The following is a 23,279-nucleotide window of genomic DNA, read 5'->3' as shown; positions in this document are numbered from 1 at the left end:
ATTTAGGGAAAGGTTCGGATCTCATTTACACTAGACTAACACCAAAGAAGGTACTCTAAATTTACAGTGTATAAATGAGATTTAACACTGGGCCCTTCAGCTTTACTGGCACTAAAATCAATGAATGGGAATGAATTTACTCTTTTAGTTCAAGAAATTCTTTCTCAACATTAATTTTTTTATTTTTGTTTTGCACCCTCTTTGATTTCTAGTTTATTCATTTACTTTTCCTTGTGAAATTTTTCATTTTTTATATTCCAATCTGCACATATAGACAAACTGTTTCCAGGTGATTTATTGTACAAATAATTTCATGTAAAACTAAATGACCACCTATTTATAGCACAGATAACATACCTTGGATGACTGTATTAATCTAGAGTACACACGTACTACAAGTGATGCAGAAAATATTTATATCCATCTGCATGCTTAACTCGTATTTCTGAAATGAATATTCTTCCAGTGGTAAGTCCAACTGCTATATAACTAACAAAAAACCTCATGTATTGAAACGCTTAGGCACAAACGTGTGAGTTAAGAGCATTATAATAGTCTTAACTAAGCTCTCTTGAGTTTTGCAGGGTTGAGCCTTACCTTGAATATAATTTTAGCATAGATTTATTGCATTTATTATTTCTAAAGTAATCAAAGGTAACACTTATTCCTAGTCTGGGTAAATTTAACATTTCCTAGATCTGATGGCTTTTAGCCACATTTATGACAGGATTTCTACTGTTGCACTGGGAGTTTTTGTCATTTGTTTTGTTGCTAATTTTCTTGTTTATAAATGGGAAAGCCTCACCCATGAGGCTAACTAGTTGTATGTAAGAAGTAATTACCCCCCATTAATTCCACATATTACCTTCCAAGCGATCAAAATATTGCAATATTCTAGAGTAATGCAACCATGGTCCTCCACTTCTCATGTTCACTGATGTAAATACGGAATAACTCTGAAGTCAGTGGGGTTGCATGGATGTAAAATTGAGGTATACTTTTTATAAGTAGGGCTTCCCAAAGCATCTGCGGTCCCTGCAATTCAGTTCCTAAGGTTCCTTCATGGATTCCATGGGGTTCACAACTACATGGCAGTGCATGTAGAGTGACGTTAAGCACCATTTTGCTGGGTTTTTCTAGATTAGGAAGCTTTAGCACATTGGAACCCTTTCCGATAGCTCAGCGTCTTTGTGAGTGAGATAGCAAGAAGTTACCCAAGGGCTGTAGTTTTGATGATTGTATGGGACCCACATGAGCTTGCTCACTAGCCCTGTTTATAAGGCAAGCAACGAATTCAGACCCTGCGTGTGACCTACACAGCAAAAATCCTCAACATGACCACATCTTCTGCATCTTTCTTTACATGCTTAGCTCCTTTTCGTGAGCCAATACTGGTCCTCTGGGATTCATTGTTCATTATACCCGCCCAAGATCAGGTTTATGGTTGAGACTAAGGGTTTATCTATACTGGATAGTTTTGCTGCTTTAGCAAGACCAGAAGAGTTAAAGCAGCAAAACCTGCCTCCTGTGGATATACAGCTTATTGTGGTTCAGGAAGAATAAGCTACACTGGTATAAGGCACCTTGTCCTTTATACTAGTATAACTGTATCAACACTAGATGGCTTTTGCATATAGTGTTATATCTGCAAAGATCCACCCCCTCAATCAACATAGTCATTGCTATAATTTTTGGAGTGCAGAGCAGCCCTAGGGATTTCGACAGTTCTTAAGCAATCTTAGGGTACGTCTTCACTACCTGCCGTATCGGCGGGTAGCAATCGATTGCTTGGGGATGGATATATCGCGTCTCATCTAGACGCGATATATCGATCCCCGAACGCGCTTATATCGATTCCGTAACTCCACCAACCCGAATGGAGTTGCGGAATCGACAGGGGGAGCCGCGGACATCGATCCCGCGCCGTGAGGACGGTGAGTAATTCGATCTTAGATGCTTCGACTTCAGCTATGTTATTCACGTAGCTGAAGTTGCGTATCTAAGATCAATTTTCCCCTGTAGTGTAGACTAGCCCTGAGAAGACGTTCAGTGCTGATTCCAGTGACCAGACCTCCCAATATTAGGGGATTTGTTTTACACAGGCAACTATTACGCCCCCCCCCCAAGTGTCCTGATTTTTCCCACTCGCTAGCTGGTCACCCCAGAGCTGATGCCACAAGCACAGCTGTCAGCGCGCTGCCGAGAAGAGGGGAGGATCAGAGAGAAAAGTCCCCTCTAGGGAGGCCCCAGGTTTTGAGCCATGGCGCTGGCCGGATTCACTGAGTGACTGACGATGCCCTCGGCCTGTTTCCAGCCTCAGAGGTGGGGCGGCGCCCTGTCATGCCCAGCAGCTTGGCTCCTCCAGGGCTGTGGGCACCCGGCGGCTGGCGGGGAGGGGTACCGCTGAGCGGCCGGGCGTTAGGACCCGGCGGGCTCCTGCGGCGGTTTCCCGGGGAGTCGGCTGCCGGTGTACGTGGTGCCGCGCGGGTGACTCGGCTCCATTAGTAGCGGAGTGGCGGGGAGCCCCCGGCCGGGGCAGGGGCAGGAGCGCCGCGCGCCCAGCGGGAAGGATGCGGGCGGAGGGGGCTCCGCGCGGGCAGGGCCTGGAGCGGTTCAGCAGCCCGGGCAAGGGCCGGGGGCTGCGGGCCCGGCAGCGCTTCGCCCCGGGGGAGCTGCTCTTCAGCTGCCCGGCCTACACCTGCGTGCTGACCGTCAGCGAGCGGGGCAACCACTGCGAGGGCTGCTTCGCCAGGTACCGACCGGCCAGCGGCTCCCCGCCGGTCCTAGCGCCGCGGGACTGCCCGGCCGGCGCACGTGGGTCAGCGCCCCAGCACGCCTGGGCCCGGGCCCGGGCCCGGGGTGTCCCCAGCGCACACGGGTTGGTGGGGAGTGGGGCTAGCCCCAGGATATGCTGGGTTTGGGGAGGGAGGTTAGAAGTGAAGATCTCCAGAACACGTGGTTTTCTGGTGGTAAGAGATGGTGGGTGGAGCCCAGCTGTGGGGGTGTTGGCCTACACTAGTAGTTTTCAACCTTTTTATTTTCTTTTTCATTTGTGGCTCCCTAAAAATTTCAGATGGAGGTGCTGACTCCTAGTCTGTGGACATCTTCCCCCCCCCTCAGGGGTCAGCAGACCCCAAGTTGAAAACCACTGTTCTATGGTAGTGGCAGTCTTTCACAGACTCCTTTGATAGACTTTGAACCCCCAGGTGTCTGTGGACACAGGTTGACAGCTGCTGCCTTAGATTAGGCCTCTAGGGGTGACTTGGCTTCAATCCTGTGCTTTGCCATAGTCTTCCTGTGTTACCATGAACAAATCACTTATTCTTTCTAGTTGCTTCCCTTTCCCATCTGTAAAATGGGAATAGTATTTTCCTATTTCACACGGATGAATTAGCATTGTCCTGGAGGCTCCAGGAATTAAAGATTAATCTTTAATTAAAGATAATGTCATGTGATGAAATTTCCAGGAATTTATCCAACCAAATTTGGCAACCATATTTGGTATAAATATGTTAAAGACTCCTATGTTAGGGCAAGGGGGGGGCTCTATATCTTAGACAGCAGGGGCATGGGTGAATACTGCTGCATCCATGATTAGCACTGCCAAGGGCTTTTACATTGCTGGGACACCTTCCCCAGCCTTTCATTCTCTCAGATGTTCTCTCCCTTAAGTCTATACTCCTCTGAAGATCCATTGACATCCAAGTTTGTCATTATTACACTGTAACTTGATCTTCATGTCCTGATTTTATTCCCTCCTTTTTATTAAGTAATAGTGGAAGTGAGCACCACGGACATATAAGTACATTCATAAAATAATCCTAAATATGGGCTACAACTTCCTGTGGACTCAAGGATCCTCCTTTTAAAAAGCTTTCATTTTTACAGAATTGTTTCTTTCTTTGTATAAACTTTATATGGGTCTTTGGGTACAGCACTGTTACTGAACTTCTTCCTTAAAACTGTTTTTCTTTCAGTTCCATGTTCAGTTCTGCGTAGGTTGTTATATCGTGCTCATCACCATGGTATCTGAGCACCTTCCAGAAATGCATGAACTAAATAACTAACATCTGCCCTGTATTGTTTGTTCCTTCAAGTGTCCCAAAAAAGTGTCCCATTTCCTCCTGAGAATATACTCGGACTCTGTGGCATGATTCTGAAAACCCTTAGGCCGAGGAATAACTTTTCGCATGTGAATAATTGCATTGCATTCAGTGTGACTAAAGTCACACGCATGCCGAAGTGTTTACAGATCAGAGCTTGTACAGTAACTCCCCACTTGAGGTCCTCTCACTTAACATTGTTTCAATCTTACATCCCAGCTCAGTTACAGAACATGTTCCATTTAAAGTTGTGCAGTACTTCGCTATAGTGTCGTCAGGGCCAGTGCAAGGATGTTTCGCTCCCTAGGTGAAACTTCCACCTTGCGCCCTCGCCCCACACGCACCCCGCCCTGAGGTGCCCCCCCGCGGCAGCTCCCCCCCTTCACCCTGAGGTGCCCCACCTGCCCCAGCTCACCTCTGCTCCATGCACGAGCACCCCGAGCACGCTGTGGCTGCTTCACTTCTCCCACCTCCCAGGCTTGCGGCACCAATCAGCTTAGGCGCCGCAAGCCTGGGAGTCGGGAGAAGTGAAGCGGCCACGGTGTGCTTGGGGAGAAGGTGGGGAAGGGGTGAGCTGGGGCGGAGAGTTCCCCTGCCTGCCGCTCCCCCCCCCTTACTTGCTGCAGGCGGCCCTCCCCATGCTCCCTTGTCCTAGCTTGCTCCGCCTAAATGCCGGCGGCGACCGGGGCAGCCGAAGATCCGGCCGCCGCGGTCCCTGCCGAAGAAAATGGCACCCCCTAAATGCCAGCGCCCTAGGTGACCGCCTACGTTGCTTAAATGGTTGCACCGGCCCTGAGTGTCGTTTGTCTGCCTGCTTTGTCCACAACTGACAGCCCCCCCATCAGCTCCCCTATGCCCCCGCCACAGCGCCTGTCATCCGCCAGCGGACTCCTTGGATCAGCGCCTTCCCTCTCCTCCCCCCACCTCCTGCCCATGGCAGTCAGCTGGCTTGTGGCATTCAGGGGGGCGGAGGAGTGAGGACTTGGCACAAAGGCTCCCTCTCCCTCCCCTGCCTTCTGAATGCTGCAAACCAGCTGATTGCCGTGGGCAGGAGGGAGAGGGGAGCCTGTGCACCGAGTCCTCGCTCCTTCCCTCTTCCTCCTGCCCCCTGAACGTTGCAAGCCAGCTGATTGCTGCTGGCAGAAGATGAGGGGGGATGAGTGAGGATGCGGTACACCTCCCCCTTCCCTCCCCTGCCTTCTGCCCGTGGCAATCAGCTGGCTTGCGGTGTTCAGGAGGCAGGGGAAGGAGGAGCCTGTGCGGCAGCGTGTCCTCACTCCTTCCCCCTGCCTCCTGAACACTGCAAGCCAGCTGATTGCTGCCGGTAGGAGTCAGGGACGGGAGGGAGGGAAGAGGAGTGAGGATGTGGCATGCAGAGTAAAGGGGAGGGAAGAAGAGGCAGGTTAAGGATGGAGGTTTGGAGGAAGGGGTGGTGTGGGCGGGCCGAGGGTTGAGCCCCCTGGTGCTTGCAGAGTAAAGGAAGTTGCCGCTGATGCTGCGCAATGTGCTTCTAGCCTACAGCACCTTCAGCCTCCTTGCCTGCCTCATTGTCTCCAGTGCCAGTGGGCTGTGCCTGTGTGGGGTAAGGCGGGGGCACCTCCCAACTATAGTACTGTACTGTATGGGAAAAAAAAATTTCTCTGAAACCTAACCCCCCCATTTACATTCATTCTTATGGGGAAATTGGATTCGCTTAACATTGGTTCACTTAAAGTCACATTTTTCAGGGACATAACTACAACGTTCAGTGAGGAGTTACTCGAGAATATATCCAGCCAAATGTTGCTCAAACAAACGTTCACAAACTTCACCCATTCTGCAAGATGTAGTTAAATGTGTTCCTTTCACGGGTCTTCTCTGTTCTCTGGCCGATGCCTTTCAATCTCCATGCTTCCTAAGCCGTATTTGAAAGGACACTGTTAAGTTGAAAATGTCAGTTTCAGCAAAAATTAACTACAATACTTTTGGTGAAGTTGACCCAGACCTAAGTCCTTAGCACATTTTTTTAAAAATATAGGCAGGAATTCCTGTTTGTTTTTAAATGTTTCTCTCCTCTATTGCTGTGGGAAAGGCCAATGCCCTGAAAGCCAAACACTCAAATAGGTGGAAACTGATTATATTGGGGGAAACAGAAAAACTGATATGCAGAGTGCTATCAGATACACAAAGCTAATGAACTGAAATCTATAGAGGAAATTCTAATTACTTTTAGATATAGTACTCTTTAGGGCTACTCAATAGTAGGCATACAGTTTTCAGATGGAATTTTTTTTATTGATGCTGGTGACCTTTAAACCTCAACAACTTTTAATTTAAGAGGGGGGGAGCGTGGAGGGAATACAGTGCACTTTGCAGCAGAATGAGGACTTCCCTATGGTATTTGCTGTGTTATGGCTGTATACAAATGAAAAGGGACAGTGGAGGGTTGAGGGAAACTTTCGTAATACATCGATCACAGAGCAGATGCTGTACCCAGAATTAAGTCACTTGATAACAAGATACTGAAAAAAACGTTTAAAATGTTGTGTGTTTAGATTTCAGAGAGCTTGTTGATTAATAAGAATATTTTCAATGACACAAAAACTGTTAGACAAGCAATAGAACTAAAACATTAGGATGCAAAAGATACATATCCATGATTAAATCGATCAAGCAACCAATACTTGGAGAAGGAGGAAAAGCAATATATCACTGTGTGGAATGTAATTACAAAGGCTAATGTAAAGTCTAGCAGCATAGAAAAACATGTTGCTGAAACCATGGCTTGATTAGGATAGTAAAGTCTTTTACATAATGACAGCTGTTAGGGAAACTTGTATTTGAAACGCTAAATAAATAAAACAAAAATAAATAGACTAGGTTCAAGCTGTAACCAGAATATTCTCGACAGAAGGTCATTTGATTAGGAAAATACAGTGTATTGTGCAAAACTGTTTAAAACTAAGTGCATTCCTGTCACCCAGGGCATATTCACTAAGTCATGATTGTATGTCAAAGCTATGGGGTATAGCCTTCCTATTAAATTCAGTGTTAGAAGATAGATATAACTTCTGTTTTATGTTTTTTAAGGAAAGAAGGATTGTCCAAGTGTGGAAGATGTAAACAGGCATTTTACTGCAATGTGGAATGTCAGGTACGTGTTACAACAACTTGTGAGGAGGGCAAGGGGTTCACTAAAGCAGTAAGCTGCACTTATCATTAGTTTCGTACAGCACTAACAGGCTGTAATTACATCTACTGCTAAGAACAGCAAGCTGGTCAGTTTCAGAATCCCATAGATGCTGAGAGTGGAGTTGTACCTTGGACAATTACAGGATTTAGACATGTTCATATTAAGTCATTCAAGATCAGCTACGCTGGACATGGTGTTACTGAGACATTTGATTAGAACAGCCTGCCAGTCCACTAATTACTTCAGTAACTTCAGCATACTTTAAATATACTCAGATTTAACGTTAGTCCCCATAGCCGGTGAAGAAGTCCCTGTGTAGCTGAAATATCAAAAATAAACATCTCTGAGTTAGCTTTTTCAAAATGTGTTGCAAGTGTTGCTGTTGCTGATAACAGTGCATATTAGTTTAGAAACCTACTGTGCTTCTTCTCTTAGTCTTCAAAAAAGAACGAGATAGGTTCCTGGAGGATAGGTCCATCAATCGTTATTAGCCAGGATGGGCAGGGATGGTGTCGCTAGCCTCTTTTTGTAAGAGGCTGAGAATGGGCAACAGGATGGATCACTTGATGATTACGTGTTCTGTTCATTCCCTCTGGGGCACCTGGTTTTCGCCACTGTCGGAAGACAGGATACTGGGCTAGATGGACCTTTGGTCTGATCCAGTATGGCCACTCTTGTGTTCTTATATTCTCACACTTCTAATAAGGGACAGAGATAACCAGAGTGGCCATTCTCTGATATTCATGTTATGGAGCTTTTAATATGCTTTAAAGTAGAATAGAATGAAGGATTGGTTCATTGAAAAAACACCCCAGTTCAATTATAATTCTATTTTTTCTTTGTTTTGGAGGGAGAGCTTGTTCTTATCTAATTCACTGAATCTAGCCAATCCCAGTATCCTGCCTTTGCATGCTGTCAGCTTGACCTAAAGTAACCATGCTCCTTATGTTTCCCTTAGTAGTCATCGTCCCCCTACCCCCAGAGGGCCAGTTTCTGATACCTTACATCAGTAGGACTGTTTGTGGAATAAGGCACTACCCAGTGTGAGTAAGGATATCAGAATCTGGTCCAGAGTTAGGTACTAGTCAATGTGAGTAATGGGCAGCAGGATCTGGTCTCCTTTGATTTTCTTTGATCTGCAAAGGACAGTGGACAAGGGTATATTTGCATATTAGTTTTGTATTTTTTTTCTCCTTTCACTTTCTTCATTTCCATTATTTATATAGGATGGAAAGATCTCTGAGAGGTGGTAATATGGCCAAACTTGTTCATGAGCACATCTCGGGGAGATGACCTTTTAGTTTAGGTAATTAACTATCCCTCTTCAGATCAGCGCCCCCCCACCCCCCAAAATTTTAGTATGCGGGAGTAAAAATCTTCAAATGGCCTCCTAATTTTGAGTCATAAGCTGGTTTGGAAAGCTTTTAGCAAAGGCAGCTTAAAAATGTAAATATTGATACTAGCTTACATAAGAGGTTGGAGGAGATTGTCAGGACAGTAGTTGCATAGAGCAGAAAGTGAAAGCTTTGTGAAACAAGCATCTTTAAGGACTCAGGTGAAAGTCCTGCAAAAGCTTCGCAGGAAGCCTAGCTAAATCCTTTGACAACCCAAAGCTTGGGATGGAGTAAAACAAAAGTCCACTGAAAACTGCTGGATGAAGGCTCTCGCTGATGCCTTTTCTGTCAAAGACGGCTGAGACTTGGAAAACTCCAGCAGTGGCACTGACTCAGAGCTAGACTTTGAAGGATTTTTGGAAGAAGACATCCTACAAACATGCACACAGACAAGAGGATAAAGGTAAACTTCTCTTCCAGATGATAAAAGATTTTAGTTTGGATAAGTTGCTGGAAATCATTACCAAGTGGCTGGAGATGGATGAAGATTGCCCGACTTCAGAATTTCTGTCCGAGGAAGAAATATTAATGAGCTGCGAGGCTACGTCAGTCTGTGAAAGTGATGGTGAGAATTCTAATAACACAGGCCTAAATGATGACGACGAGGAGGATGTCGTTGAAAAGGTCAAAATTTCACTCACAGAAGCCCTTAGTGCTGAAGAAACTGTTGTAAGATTTATGGAGGAGCAGAATGTGGAAAATATCAAAATCATTCATCTGTGGCGAATGACATACTTCATAAAGAAAAAACATGTGAGCATGAAAGAGCAGAAAATAACAGCATTTTTTTCTAAGTGAATCATAGACACTTTTTTCAGCATGGCCATCTTAACCCACGGTCCATTAACATGTAGTCGTGATGACCTGACTCCCGACATCCGTGCGTAAACGGGTCTGCACTGTACTGTCTTATTATCTATCACTTTCCTAATGGTTCCTAACATTCTGTTCACTTTTTGACTGCTGTTGGACACCGAGTGGATGTTTTCAGAAAACTATCAGAAATGACTCCAAAGTCTTTCTTGAGTGGTAACAGCTAATTTTGTATTTAGAAATGGGATTATGCTTTCCAGTGTGCATTACACTGTACTTATTGCATTGAATTTCATCTTTTTCCCCCTGATTTTTGCCCTAATTTTGTGTAATTAAAATATATTAAAAAAAACTTGTTTTATTAGGAAAATACAATACGTTGCATGAGATATATGAATTACGATAATACGTTAGTCTGTATGTAAGTTTAAAATAGCAAATAAAAGGTTTTGGATAAGTTTTTTTTCAGAATAATGGATTGAGTAACCATAGAAATTGTTTTGTAATTAACACTTTGTGTTTAATAGGCTATATTCCGTGTTCAGATACAACTTTGCGTCCCATGTAAGTTCCGAGGGTTGTCCACTGTGTGCAGTTATGTAGCATCTTCTACTGGAGGGTCTTAAAGTGCTTTACAAACTTCAGTGAATTAAGCCTCACAACGTGCCTTTCAGGAGGATATTTTACCTTTTTTTTGCAAGTGGTGGCTATGGAGGCATGAAGAGATGTACAGACCTGCCCAGGTCATTCCAGAAGCTTGAGGTAGGTCTGGAAAAAAGTGGCAAATCTGGAAAAATGAGCACAGCTCTTGTCTCCTGGCCACAAGTCTTTCACATAAGAACCCAAATACTGTGTTGCAGCGTGAAGATCCTTTTGCACCTCACTGTCCACATGAGGCAGCTTTAAAGCTGGCACAAGTAGTGGAAGGAGAATTAGCCATTGGGTGGGGATGGGGGGAATCTGCCAGTGGCATAGAGTTGACATAGCAGCTTCCTCATGTTCACATTCTGAGGATGACATGGGAGATGAGGCCGGGGCTAACTTAATGTTTGCTGATCTCCAGTTACTATTTTGGCCTGTTGGCAGCCTGCATAACTTAGAGTAGCCTTCAGGTTGCTCCTCTTGAACTGAGCAATTACATAATCACAAAGTCGGCCTAGGACAAAGGTATCACAGAGGTGAGCTTTATACCATCTTTGCAACCCCAGTCCCTTTTGAGATGGGCTGTGTGCTCCTTGGCTGCAGCTGAGGATTTAGCCCCGCATCCCCCTTTCTTCTCCTACCTGCTATCTGACCTTTTTTTTCTGAGAAGGTTTGAGAGTGTCAGTTGATTCATATCACTCTGCTTTTCACTACCAGCATCACACAGTATCAACCTGCTATGACACTAATGGAATTCAGGCACCACATGCAGTTGTTCAGGTCTTGACTTTTTAAAGTATGTTTTTAGTCAAACAGCATCAGACCTATGCTCATTTTTGTCCTCTCTCCCTCAGAAATTAACTATTCAACAGCTGTGAAGAGAAATGTTTTAAGGGGGTTACATCATTACAAATGCAGAACTGGTGAACTATAAACCAGTTACTAGTGCTCCTCTTCCAGCGATTAAACACACCTATTGTTTATCCCTTACAGAGAGCTGAGGTCAGCTAGTCTTTGTGCAGCTTGTTCTGTATGTGCCTCTTCCTTCAGCATTTGAAATGTGCTCTGCAAATGGAAGGCTTGAAGATTTTATTTGTTGTATTACTCTATTTGGAATCTGTACTTCTGCAGCAAAGGAAACCATATATTTGGAGCCTGCTCATTTCTCGCTGAAGTCAGTGGCAAAACACCAGTTGACTTCAGTAAGCTTTAGCCCTTGAAGTACAATTTTGGGCAATGCAGCCACGCAGCCTCAGAAAATGGGGACCAAAGATGATTTTAAACAATTTTTATCTCTTCCCTTTCCTGATCCCAGCCCATCCAGGTCCTTCTGCTGCAATTTAGGGTAACCTCATGGCTCCTCTAAACTACACCCAGCTGCCCAGAGCTCCACGGGGCTATTTTGACAGCCAGGTATCACCAGAGCACAGTGACCTATCTATATTCCCTGTTTTCTGTCCATGCCTCCCCTCCAGGGGCCACCACACCAGCCTTGTGCCACCTAGACGTTCCTGTTAGTAAGGGGAATCCTGAGGAGGTTGATTAAACCAGTTTGCCAACTGCTTTATGCCACTGGATTGTAGAAAAGGATAGGGCCTTTGTTTCTCATGCAACTAAATCCCTGCTTGCTAGTTTCAGTAAGAATATTGTCTTGCAAAAAAAAAGTCTGCACATTTTCATACAGGTGGATTTATGTCCAATATAACTTGGAATGTTTCTGTTACGTTAAAATTCATTTAAGTGAACATGCCTGTGGGCTGGGAAAGTAGAGTGAGAGGAGACTTACAATCCTTGAGTTATCAAAATTACCATGGATATAGTGAGAACTGATCAGGAGCTCCTATCTTATCCTTCCCTTTAATATGAGAACAAGGGGACACTTGATGGAAGTTTAAGGGCAGTAGATTTAAAATAAATAAAGGGGAATGCTACCGTAATTTATATACATTGTAAAGTCCATGTGTGATCTTCACTGTCTCCGGAGATCATTTTGAAAATACTTTTTAAAAGGATTAGGAAATTTGTGCACATTTAGTTGGGCTGTTCCTGGAGTCCTTACTTGAGAAATATTCACATTGGTTTTAATGAGAGTTTTGACTGAGTATAAAGGTCAGGATTTGGCCCATTGTTGATAAAACACCAAATGTTCCCCTCTGCTTCCAAGAGGCGAGGGTAGCAAAAAAAGCACTGAAATTGGGGAAGGTGTAGGGAGAAGGGTTCCACTGTAGCATCTCTGTGATCATGGAGGTGTGAGGCATCCAGGAGATAACCTGGGCCTCTGGACAGATTTGCTGAGATCTGCAGGTTTTTAGATTAAGCACCACTCTGATGGAATACTCAAACAAGCTGTCTCTACTCCTGAGATTTCCTGTCTCCCACATTTGAATAACCAGCGTTGTGTCCATATTTATCCAAGTTATTAAGTCAAAGTATTTTGTGTGGCAGCTGTACAAGCTAAGGCTACGCTCATGGTAATTAGATCTCATTCCTTGCATAGAGAAGCTACCTTACTCGTCAACTGTTACAAGTGTTAGTATATGAAAGTGTTTGCTTCTCAGTCTCTTGTCCCTGTCAGCTCAGGACTCATTTAATTTAAGTTGTGACTAGCTCCACCTGTATCTTTTATCTTATTTCTGCTAATATTGCCCCATTGTCGCCTTTGTCCTACCAGTCTCACTATCTCCTTCATTTCTCAGTCCCACTCTCATGTTCATGTCTCCTTCCATGTTGATCTGTGAGCCTGGAATGATCTTCGCTCCCAGTGGGCCACTCCCTCATCCTTTCCTCATTGAAATCTCTCCTAAAAAGTCTTGTTTCTTCTGGGAGTCCTTCAAACGCCTACCCGTCAGTCTCATATCCTCTCCAGCCTAACATTTTGTAAATGGGGACGAGAGGGAAAGAAGACACAAGGGCTTGAACCTGAATCACTTATCACTGGGTGTAGCACTTCAGGGCCATATTGCAATACCTTTACTCACGCTCAACAGTACCATACACCGCAAGTAGTCCCACTGAAATCAGTGGGATTCTTTGTGGGGGCAAGAGCACTGCCCAACACAAGTATCAGTGATAGAATCAGGCTCTAAGCATTTGCATGATTGGGCTCTATTAACCCTTCCACTGGCTTTCCCAGGACCTTTTTGTCTTATCTGTGTATCTGTCTTCTAGACTCTCTAAGCTCCACTGGACAGAGACTGTTTTTATTTGTGTCATCTATAACAACAAAGCACATCTCTGCCATTTAACAAATGATAGTAATTGTACATGGACTGAACAATGAAGATCATGTTTGGCACCCCTTTGGGCTTGTATTGAGTACTGGTTGTTTTGTAGTATGCTGCACTAGTCTAGTCTTCACGCAAATAATCTAGTAGTCCTAGCTGATGCAATCATTTTGAAGAACTTGGTGGAGGAGGTTACTTTTCCACTCTCTTTGATGTGGAAAACACAAGGCTTAGCAAACTTCCTTTCCAAAAGCGTTGTCACTCTGCCTTAAATGAGGGGAAAAATACAGGAGATGTAATGAAAATAGGAAAAAAATATCATTAATACAGCACTGAGGATTCAACTAGAACAATGATGCCTGCTATAATTCAAACCACTCAGAGAAAACGTGGAAAAGAATGCTAAATGCAGTCCTGCTGTGATTGCAGAGAAGTGCTCTCTGAGTGTTTTTATACCAGGTATTACTCAGTCATCACTGTTCTCTATTCCTGCAATGTTTCAGGCTTTTATCTTGCTTTGCACAACCCAGCCGTATCTTGTCCCTTTAACCTCCCTACTAGTTCACATAACTCAGTATGATTCCGCCTGAGGAAAGATTTTAATTAACAATGCTTAGAGAATAAGGGAAAATAATGCATTTTGAAAACATTATTTTGAGACAGGCTGTAATTTTGTATCTTGGCTTTGTTTTTCAAGTATTCTTATTAATTAAACTGTGTATGTGAACATAAGTCTGTATTTTAAAAAAAATGTAGGGTCTGATCTTAGACTTCTTGCACACCCAAAACTCCTCAAATTGAAGTCAGTGGGAGTTTTGGATGTGCAAAGAATGAAGGATTGGGTCCTCATGGTGTAATTCTTGAACACACAGGCTAAAGACTAAGGGCCGATAGAAATTTGCCAACCATCTCTCACAGTGCATAGGAATTCAGTATTTCCAAGGACAAATTTTGCAACGTGACTGCTGCATCAATGGGAGCATCCAAGATTTTTTTTAAAATTATATGACTAAAATGTAAAATACTTTTAAAATTCTACATTGTTGTTGCCTCTTAGAATGGTCACACCTTGAGGTTGCTTCACATAGGCTGCATGTATAATCTCAATTTTGGATTTGAAAAAAATTGAGGGCAATGGGCCTAAATTGGCAAGGTGCTGAGCACCTTATGCACCCTGTTGAGCCTCCAGTATGAGTTGAGGGCCTTTGTTCCCTGCCATGGCGAGTCCCTAAAATTTATCTCAGTGTATGGGGCAATTACAAATGGCCATTTCCAGTGGAAACTCCTGAGGCATCAAGATGAGACAGTGGGTCTGACTTTTATTTTGGTATATAAAGCCTTAAATAACCATGGGTCAGTCTACCTGAGGGACATTGAGTTGCTCCAAATCCTATCATGGCACTTGAGGGTGGTGACGATGGGCCCCATGCCGGCATTTTTCAAGAGTGATGTCCAGGGCTGACTCTCTGAAGGCCTGTGACTTTGGAGTATGTGTCAGAGTGAAACCTTAGGCCTAGGCTACACTAGCGGGGCGGTTCGAACTAAGATACACAACTTCAGCTACACTATTTGTGTAGCTGAAGTCGAAGTATCTTAGTTTGACTTACCTGGCCGTCCTCACAGCAATGAGTCGACTGCCGTGGCTCCCCCATCGATGGCACTTACTCCTCTTGCCAAGGTGGAGTACGGGTGTCGAGTCGCTTATCGATTTATTGCGTCCAGATAAATTCGTGGGTAGTATAGACGTACCCTAAGTATCCCTCTGGGGGCAGCCAAAGACTTTCATGTTCTCACTTTAGCTCAGTCATAAATTTGTGGGACTTGTTATTGTATGCTCCCCTGTCTTCTCTCCTCTCCACCCTACACCTTCCTTGGGTCCCTATTTGAGGATAGGGATTGATTGCCTCTTAAGTGTTAAGGGACAAATGCATAAATATAACCCATTGTGTGTGTTTTACCACTTCATATGTCCTGTGGGCATGAATGTTAGAAATGTGTGATATGAAATTGAACATTGATTTATGTTCTAAATATACAAATACACTCCAGTCCATTAGAGGCCTGAACCACAGCCTGTGTATCACTTAAATCTGTTAATACGGATCTCTTTGTGCAGGCCTTAATGGTCTGCATCCATTTCATCCATAGAGTGTTCAGGAAAGTCTCATACACCCGAGAACAGCTGTCCATAACTTTGCTTGGTGGCAAAAAATAATTACATGAAATGTTTTACTGTATTTAAGGGAAGTATGTAATGTTAAATTTTAACTAAAGGGTGTCTGTCTTCTTTCAGCCACTAATCTTGTTATTACTGCATTGGAGAGCCCCAGGCTTATTCTATTACACTTTGCTAACAAAATAAATCTGAAGAATCTGTTCAATAGGTCTGATTCTGATCTTAACATACCCTGTCTTTATATGGATGCAAACTCATAGATTTCAGAGGACTTCTGATTTATACCAGGGTCATATCTGAATTGGGGCCAATGTATTTATTAAATGGAAATTGAACCCAGTCTAACCATTAAGCGAGAACCTATTCTCCCCTTCCGTGCTTGTTCTGAACAATAAGGATTGATGATTTAGAAACAGTGTTTCATGTTTGTTTCTTCAGAGTTTATATTTTATTTCCATCAAATAAATGAAGGTAGTATGACCTTGACTCATCCTTGGCAAGCATGTTTAAAAAGAGAGACAGCTTTGTCCCTTAAAAATTACTCAAGCTTGTTCCGATTTAGCAAGTGTCATTTTATTTTTCTAAAGGAAACACATTTCACTTGACCTCCAGGTTCTGGTGAGACTTGCTGCATCCTCTTTTTTTCATCTCTTTATCTACTGTGCTGCTTTTTTTTTTTTTTTTAACCTTCCAGAAAGCAGATTGGGCTATGCACAAGCTGGAATGTTCTGCCATGTGTGTTTTTGGGCAGAACTGGAATCCCTCAGAGACCGTGAGACTGACCGCAAGGATTCTTGCCAAACAGGTGAGCAGAATGCAAGACTTTGAGAGGTACGTGTCTGTTTTCAAAGCGGGGGTAGAGGCGAGGAGCCGGAAGAGCAGGAAAATGAAAATTTGACCTACGGTAACTGTCCCAGTAGAGCATGCTTCGTGTTAGTTTCCTGTGTACAGATTGGCTGCAGTGCTGCGTGTGAGGAGCTGAAAAAACTGATGGCTGAAATGGCTAAGGCAGCATAACATCCAGTTGGATGTTATGAGAGGTGTTAAGCTGATGTCTTAGTAGAACCAGTGCAGTGTGGGCTCAGGAAGTCAGTGGCATAGCATCAAGGCCAAAGTAGCGTAAGTGAGAGGGGGATCAGACTCAGTGTTTGCAGTTAAGTTGATGGATGCCACATGTGGTATCTGTTGGCAAACACCAGCTTTTTAATGGCAGCCGCGTTTGTTAGACTTGCGTGAAACAGAACTTCCTTCAGATTTTACTGTATAGCATTGTATAGCTATAGCAGCGTTCGCTCTGTAAGCACACCATAAGTCCCAATTCTCTTCTCATTCAGACAGATGCAAATAGTTAGTTACATAGGAACAGCCTCACTGGGTCAGACCAATGGTCCATCTAGCCCAGTCTCCTGTCTCTGACAGTGGCTAATTCCAGCTGTTTCAGAGGGAATGAGCAGAACAGGTAATTGAGTGATCCAAGTAGAGTGAATGGAGTGACCCTGATGTAAAACCAGTGATGGAGGAAGGAAAATCAGTTCCTTCGTCTTTGGAAAGAGAAGGTTTATTTATAGGAAGATACTATGCTAGTGTGCTTGCTCTGATGTTGCATTATTAACTCCTCCTGTAATATTCCTTGGAATGCAGAATTTGTGATGGTGGGAAGGGCATAGCAGAAGTGTTTGCAGGGAAGAGATTGGGCCTGTAAGTTTCAAGGTTATTACACTATTTATTTTTGCAAAGCTCTAAATGCTCTCTGCAAAAACAAATCCTCTTTGAAGCACATTTGTACGATCGAGGTCTGCGTATATGACAAGGGCAACCTGGATACTGTATATAGAGAGGATTTTGATGGCCTGCTGGGAAGGTAGCCTGCATACTCTCTCTCTGCCTGTGCGTGTGGGTTTAGGTTTTTTAATTAAAGCACAGTCTAGTGGTGATCCACAAACAAAATTAAATGTTTAATGATTAAAAGTCATTGGAATAAATTTGTGCTTGAGGGATGGGGGGAACCTACATGTCATATAAAAGCTAAATATGCAAACCATAGTCCCTGAACCTCTGCAGCTGGGCCACCTGCAAAGCCGTATATAATGGCCAAGATTACAAAGAAGTGGCCTTAGGCCAACAATAGAGCTCGGCTTTTGAACTCTGTCAACAGTGAGTTTATTCACTTTCCTCAAAGCGAAGCCTGTGTCTTGCCTGCTTTGCTGCTGTTAGTAGCTTTCTGGGTTTCTAGAACAAAGTAAATGACATATTTTAAAATACTGTACTGGTTATGTGTGTATATTTGATTGGCATTAATTTATGCCTGCTTTATTTGGCGCAGCAATATATATATATATATATATATATATATATATATATATATATATATATATATATATTTATTTTTTTTTATGGCTTGTAAGGTTAGTCAGTTTGACCAGATCACTGTTCACTGACCTTTTCTTAAGCCTGAATCCAGTGAGGGTTTTATGTTTTTGTTTTGTGGGTAAAAACTCTCAATATAAACGTTGATTGAGAAATATGTGATAGTTTTAAATTTTTTTCATGTCATTGCAATCTTTTTCTGTTTCTAGAAAACCCACCCTGAAAGAACACAATCAGAAAAATTGCTTGCTGTAAAAGAGTTTGAATCACGTAAGTAGAGAAGACTTGCAGGTAACAGGAGCTCTTTTCCGTAGTGCATTTAGGAATTGCTTCATTACCCTTCATCAAAACCTTCTTCAAGTATCTCTGTTATAGGAGGAGGAAGTGAAAAAGAGAACCACATTTCCAAAATTTTTTGTAATGCTTTAATTTATTTTTCTGTTGGTAGCTTGGGGGAGTGGGGAAGTGAGGGTGAAAATTTAGACAGATTAATTATGTAGTGTTCATCCATCAGATGGCTTTCCTGGCACTCTGATGACTTTTCTGAATTGTAATGTTGCAAAATTAAAATAGCTGGTATTGTTACCAGGAGGCATAAAATCAGAGACAGCACAGTTGTTTGATGGTGACAATGACTATGGGGCTAACTGCAGAATCCTCTGGATTGCAGTTCAGTGTCTGTCACTGCCAGTCAAATTTGATATGTTCTCTATGATTGTGTTGAAATTCCATGTCCTGAGTGCTCCAAAGTGATCTGAGGAAGGAGAGAAGGTAGTGGCTTGCTTTTATCTGGAAGGTTACGGCTTCCACCCCCGCACCCTTGAGGCAATTAGAAATTGAGCAACTGTTAAGAGTAACCAGCCTGGAATAGTCTACATGGTGCAGCAGTGTTGCTCCCTTTCTTGGTATTGATAGAAATAAGAAGAAGCTGATGTGCACAAGCGATGGTATTGTAGGCTTACATGCCTTTCATCCTGAAGGATTTCCAAACCCTTGACAAAATGCTAGACAAATGCTGTCATTGATGGAGTGAGAGGTGGCAGTTATTTAACCAAGCCCAGCTAGACTACAGGACAGCTTTAGTACAGAAGGTGAATGAGATTGCCTCAACTGGAACTGCCAGGGGGAATGGAATAGGTAAAATGTTGGCATTTATCCAAGCCAGAGCAGCCTACATGGAGAGGAATTTTGAGGACAAGTTGTCAAACAAGCTAGTGGTGTGAACATAGAGGTGGGTGTTCATGGAGGGTTTTCTGTGGATTCTGCTGAATTTTAGCCTGTGTTAATATAAATATCTTACTCATTTGGAAGCCCAAAAGGGTTGTAGTTTGGGTCAGTGGATGCTTATCGTAAAGCACTGAGATGCTCTGCCACCACAATTCTGCCCTTCCCCCCAACAGGCTCCCTTGCTATTTCTGGCTGTCTTGGTGAGAAGCCCCCTCTGCTGGCCATTACCCATCCCCCTTTGGCATCTTCAGCAGTTGCCCCATGCCCTCACTCTCTTCCCAGGGATGGGTGAGTGAAGAAATGGCATAGGATTCTCACTGGAAGGCTTCATCTTTCTTTCTTACACCTGAGCTCCCCCTAGTTCTCGTCCCGAAATTGTCCCATTTCAGTGTCCCCACTATTCTGTGTCTCCCCTCATTTGTCCCCACTCTTATGTGTCTCTCCCATTTGTGCCCCTCTTTTTCAGCTCTTTTTTCCCTGTAGTCTCTCTTTTCACTGCTGTCCTATTTTTGGGGGTACAAAGGGGAATTGCAGCATTACTTTGCTTTGCAGGTGGGACTTGGTACTCCTGCTGCTGTGCAGAGTAGGGAGGACAACAGTGGTAACAGCTAGGCACTCCATTCTGCTTCTGTTGGAGTGAGAGCAAAAAGAGTCTCAAGCAGAGAATTGACTGGAAAAATGCTCAGTCCACAGTCCCCTCGAAATGTCAGATGGCTTAGCTGCCCAGGGTTTTGTCTGGAACCATGAGTGGGACTGGATATAAAATACCAGGACAGGACCAGACAAGTATGCCAGAACTCCAGTGCTGATGCCCCAGGCCTTCCAAATAGTAGAGATCGTCAATGACTGCAAGCGGTTAGGACCTCTGCTGTTAGAGATCCTGTCTTTTGGATGAGGGGCAGAAAACTCTCTTCTAGTGTTCTGCTGGGACACCTTCAGTACTGACTAGGACATGTCTACATGGGGAAGGTCTGTCATGTTGAGAAACGTTTCACTAGCATGATATTAAATGTGCTTAGCACCTTTTGTAGACTGGGCCAAGTCGTGTATAAGAACATATTCACAGCCATGGTTAACCCTAGGGCTAAGTTAATCATCAGCGAACATGTTTTAAATACTACTGTTCTTGTCCTCCGGGATGTTGTGTTTAATCTCTTGTTAATAAAAAAGTATCAGCCAACATTTTCTAACCTCATGTATGCACGTGGCCTTGGAAGGAGAAGCAATCACAGCCACTTCTTGCAGTCCCTCCATACAGCTGTTCCTTAGATGTCTCCCATCCAAGTTATGACCTGTTCTAACCTAGCTATGTCTGCAGTTAACCAGAAGAGAGTTCCTTGTATTGAAACAGGATGTCTTCTTTATCCACAGACCTTGATAAACTAGACAATGAAAAGAGAGAGTTGATTCAGAATGACATTGCTGCTCTTCATCACTTTTATTCAAAGCACATAGAGTACCCTGACAACGCTGGCCTTGTAGTCCTCTTTGCACAAGTAAGTTGACCAGAATAAAATCCATTTAGGTAGGTGGTATTGTGAAAATCTAGTCTTTGTGAAAGAAACAAAAGACAGCAATGAGAACAGCCTTCCTTGTATCCACAGCAGAGGGTAGTGGTAAAGCATTGCTATGGTGTTCTCTCCCAGGCTCAAGTTTCTAAATGTGATCCAGAAGTTCATTTATCACCGCTCTGGACAGGTGGCAAGGAGACAGAATATCATTCTGGATAACATTTTGAAATCTTAAAATGTTTAATTTCACCTTTCTCTTACCTTGAATTTCACATATATTCAGACTTCATGTATTTTCCTGGACACGGTAATAGTTGTGATGCTCTAAGATTGACATTTCACCTTCATGCCTGCGTTCGCTCATCCCCCCTCTTTAAAAAAAAAAAAAAAAAAAAAAAGTGAATGCACATTTTAATCCAGAATTGCCAAGCATCACTCTATCTTTCTGTCTGGACTCTCTGTTTAAGCCTCAAAACAAAGGGTGCCGTGCCGTCTGTGATGGTAGGTTTTTGAGATGTGGACAAGTTTCTACTATTGGACTGAGACTGCGCACTCATTTTGTGTAAGCCAGTGCCTACCAGTAAGAGGTCATCATTGCTATTATCTTAATTAGTGTTTAAACTGCTGTACTTCAGGTGAAAGTTCCAGTACCGTATTCCATTAATTATCCTCTACGCCATCCGGTTTCCCATGATTCACTTTTTGGTTTTGTTTGGTTTTCTTTGATGATTGAAGTTTTCTTTCTGTTTTTTTAAGCCTTTTCAGTTTGCCTAATTATATAGAAAGAGATACATCCAAACCTCTGCTTCAATTTAAGGAATCTGACCTGTCCAAATTCTTATTGCGATTTTGAATATTTTGCTGGAAAGCAGCCAGAACCCCCAAAGATTCAGTGATTTTTACTAAAACAGTAGCTTCTCTGTTCTTGGGTGATTTCATCAGCCCCCACTGCTGCAGCTAGTTTCGGCATACTGCTGACCCCCCATTTCCTGGTACTGCAAACCCCTCTTCCCCAGCATCCCTGACATCCACATTGATCCCTTCTGTCCATTCAAAACCCAGCTCATGAGATCAGCATCCTAGCCTGTCACTGTGTCCATGTTATGGTCTATACCTCCCTCCAGGTCCTTCCACTGACACCCCTTCTTGATCACATCATGCTCAAGGGGCTTGTCCTCTCCTTCTAGAGTCTGCATAACTCTGTCCCCAGCTTTCTTACCTGTTCTTGTCTCTTATCCTCTATTGTGTCACTGATACCAGCCTTGAATGCCGTTCAAGTTTCACAAACATCCCTTTGCACATGGAATGCTCTCCCTGAATTAAACTCTAACCCACTAATCTCTTTTCCTTCAAATCCCTTCTCCTGACCCATTTCTGCTGTGATGCTTACTAGAAAGAGCCGCCTACCGATGACTAGGCTGAGGGTAGTTGGAAGTACTTGACTATATATTTATTTAAAAAATACAACTTACAAATCAATTAGAACCATCAAGTTTTGTGTCTGTCGCTAACTTATGTAGCCCTGTGTTCTTATTGCTGTTAACCCCATCCTCCTTCCTGCCTGTTTTACACTCACCTGTTTTGTGTCTTGTCTTGTTTTAAATTTGATTATCGGCTTTTGGGACAGGATACTTGTACAGCCCCTAGCATGATAAGGCCCCCACCCTGACTGGGACCTTTTGGATACTACCACACTACAAGTAATAATTATTAGAAGTTATTTTACTGCTCTGAAGGTGATGGTGAGGACTCTTTTTATTTAGAACCATGAATTCTGCTTACGTAGTTCATTGGTCTTTATCTGAAGGCTGGTCAAGGTGGGTTGAGGGTGGGGTTTCACACTGCTTCTAAAGTACAGTCCTCACTGTAGCATGGCTAGTGGAGCATTGACGTATGTTCCCAGTAGTTTCAGTAAAGGGAAACGACGAGGGATTCTTTCAGGGGGCTTCACGTGCAGTTGACAATCCTGCTAGTCTATACTTGATCGGCCGCACCTGGGTCTTTTGTGTCTTCATTTGGCACTTGTGAGACAACAGATGTGTTCATTCCATTCTGGTATCGCCATGGAAAGGAGAGCTTATCGATACTGGCAGGGAGATGTATGGGGGGTTAACTTTCTGCTGGCATAAATGCAGCTATCATAAAATGGGGCCTAAACTACTTGATTGGGGTTGAAATGGATTTTAGTGACTGTGAAGATAGATGGGAAGTGCAGCTTTAAATGTTTAGTACACACGCCTTGACACTGAGACTATTGTGCGCCAAATCCTGAAGTTCCTACTTAGACTAAGGGCTTGTCTACACTACTGCATAAGTCAATGTAACTTACATCACTCAGGGGTGTGAAAAAGCCACCCCCTGAGCAGTGCAAGTTACATCAACTTAAAACGGTGTCCACACCCGACAATGTCGGTGGAAGAGCATCTCCGGCCACCGTAGCCTCCACCTCTCGTGGAGGTGGAGTAATTACGCTGACAGGAGAGCGCTCTTCCGTCGGCGTAGTGTGTCTTCACCAGACGTGCAATAGCGGCACAGCTGCACCCAAGCAATGCGGTAGTGTAGACTAGCCCTAAGCTCCCATTGAGCTCAGTGAGAGAAAAAACATGAGCAGGGATTTCAGGACATGGCTTTATGGCCTGCTTGACTCCTT

At 43.6% G+C, this 23,279-nt stretch overlaps 1 protein-coding gene across 2 annotated transcripts in view; it reads left to right on the top strand.

Moving 5' to 3' along the window:
• Nucleotides 1–2,278: 2,278 nt before the first annotated feature.
• The window catches only part of SMYD2 (SET and MYND domain containing 2), a 39,675-nt gene continuing 18,674 nt past the window's right edge, over nucleotides 2,279–23,279 (top strand). Inside the window, exons 1-5 of one of the 2 annotated variants that reach the window (XM_050950245.1) lie at nucleotides 2,279–2,322; nucleotides 7,173–7,236; nucleotides 16,219–16,329; nucleotides 18,101–18,161; nucleotides 20,490–20,614. In XM_050950245.1, the coding sequence (XP_050806202.1) occupies nucleotides 2,294–2,322; nucleotides 7,173–7,236; nucleotides 16,219–16,329; nucleotides 18,101–18,161; nucleotides 20,490–20,614 (390 nt within the window). In that variant the 5' untranslated portion in view covers nucleotides 2,279–2,293. Of the gene's footprint in view, nucleotides 2,323–2,570; nucleotides 2,753–7,172; nucleotides 7,237–16,218; nucleotides 16,330–18,100; nucleotides 18,162–20,489; nucleotides 20,615–23,279 lie in introns of those variants that run through there. The other variant, XM_050950243.1, reaches the window with a different exon arrangement.

This window comes from Gopherus flavomarginatus, chromosome 4 (genome assembly GCF_025201925.1).
Source record: "Gopherus flavomarginatus isolate rGopFla2 chromosome 4, rGopFla2.mat.asm, whole genome shotgun sequence".
In the NCBI taxonomy this organism is placed as follows: Eukaryota; Metazoa; Chordata; order Testudines; family Testudinidae; genus Gopherus; species Gopherus flavomarginatus.
Note: the sequence above shows the minus strand (reverse complement) of the source record. Positions and strands in the feature narration are given on the sequence as shown.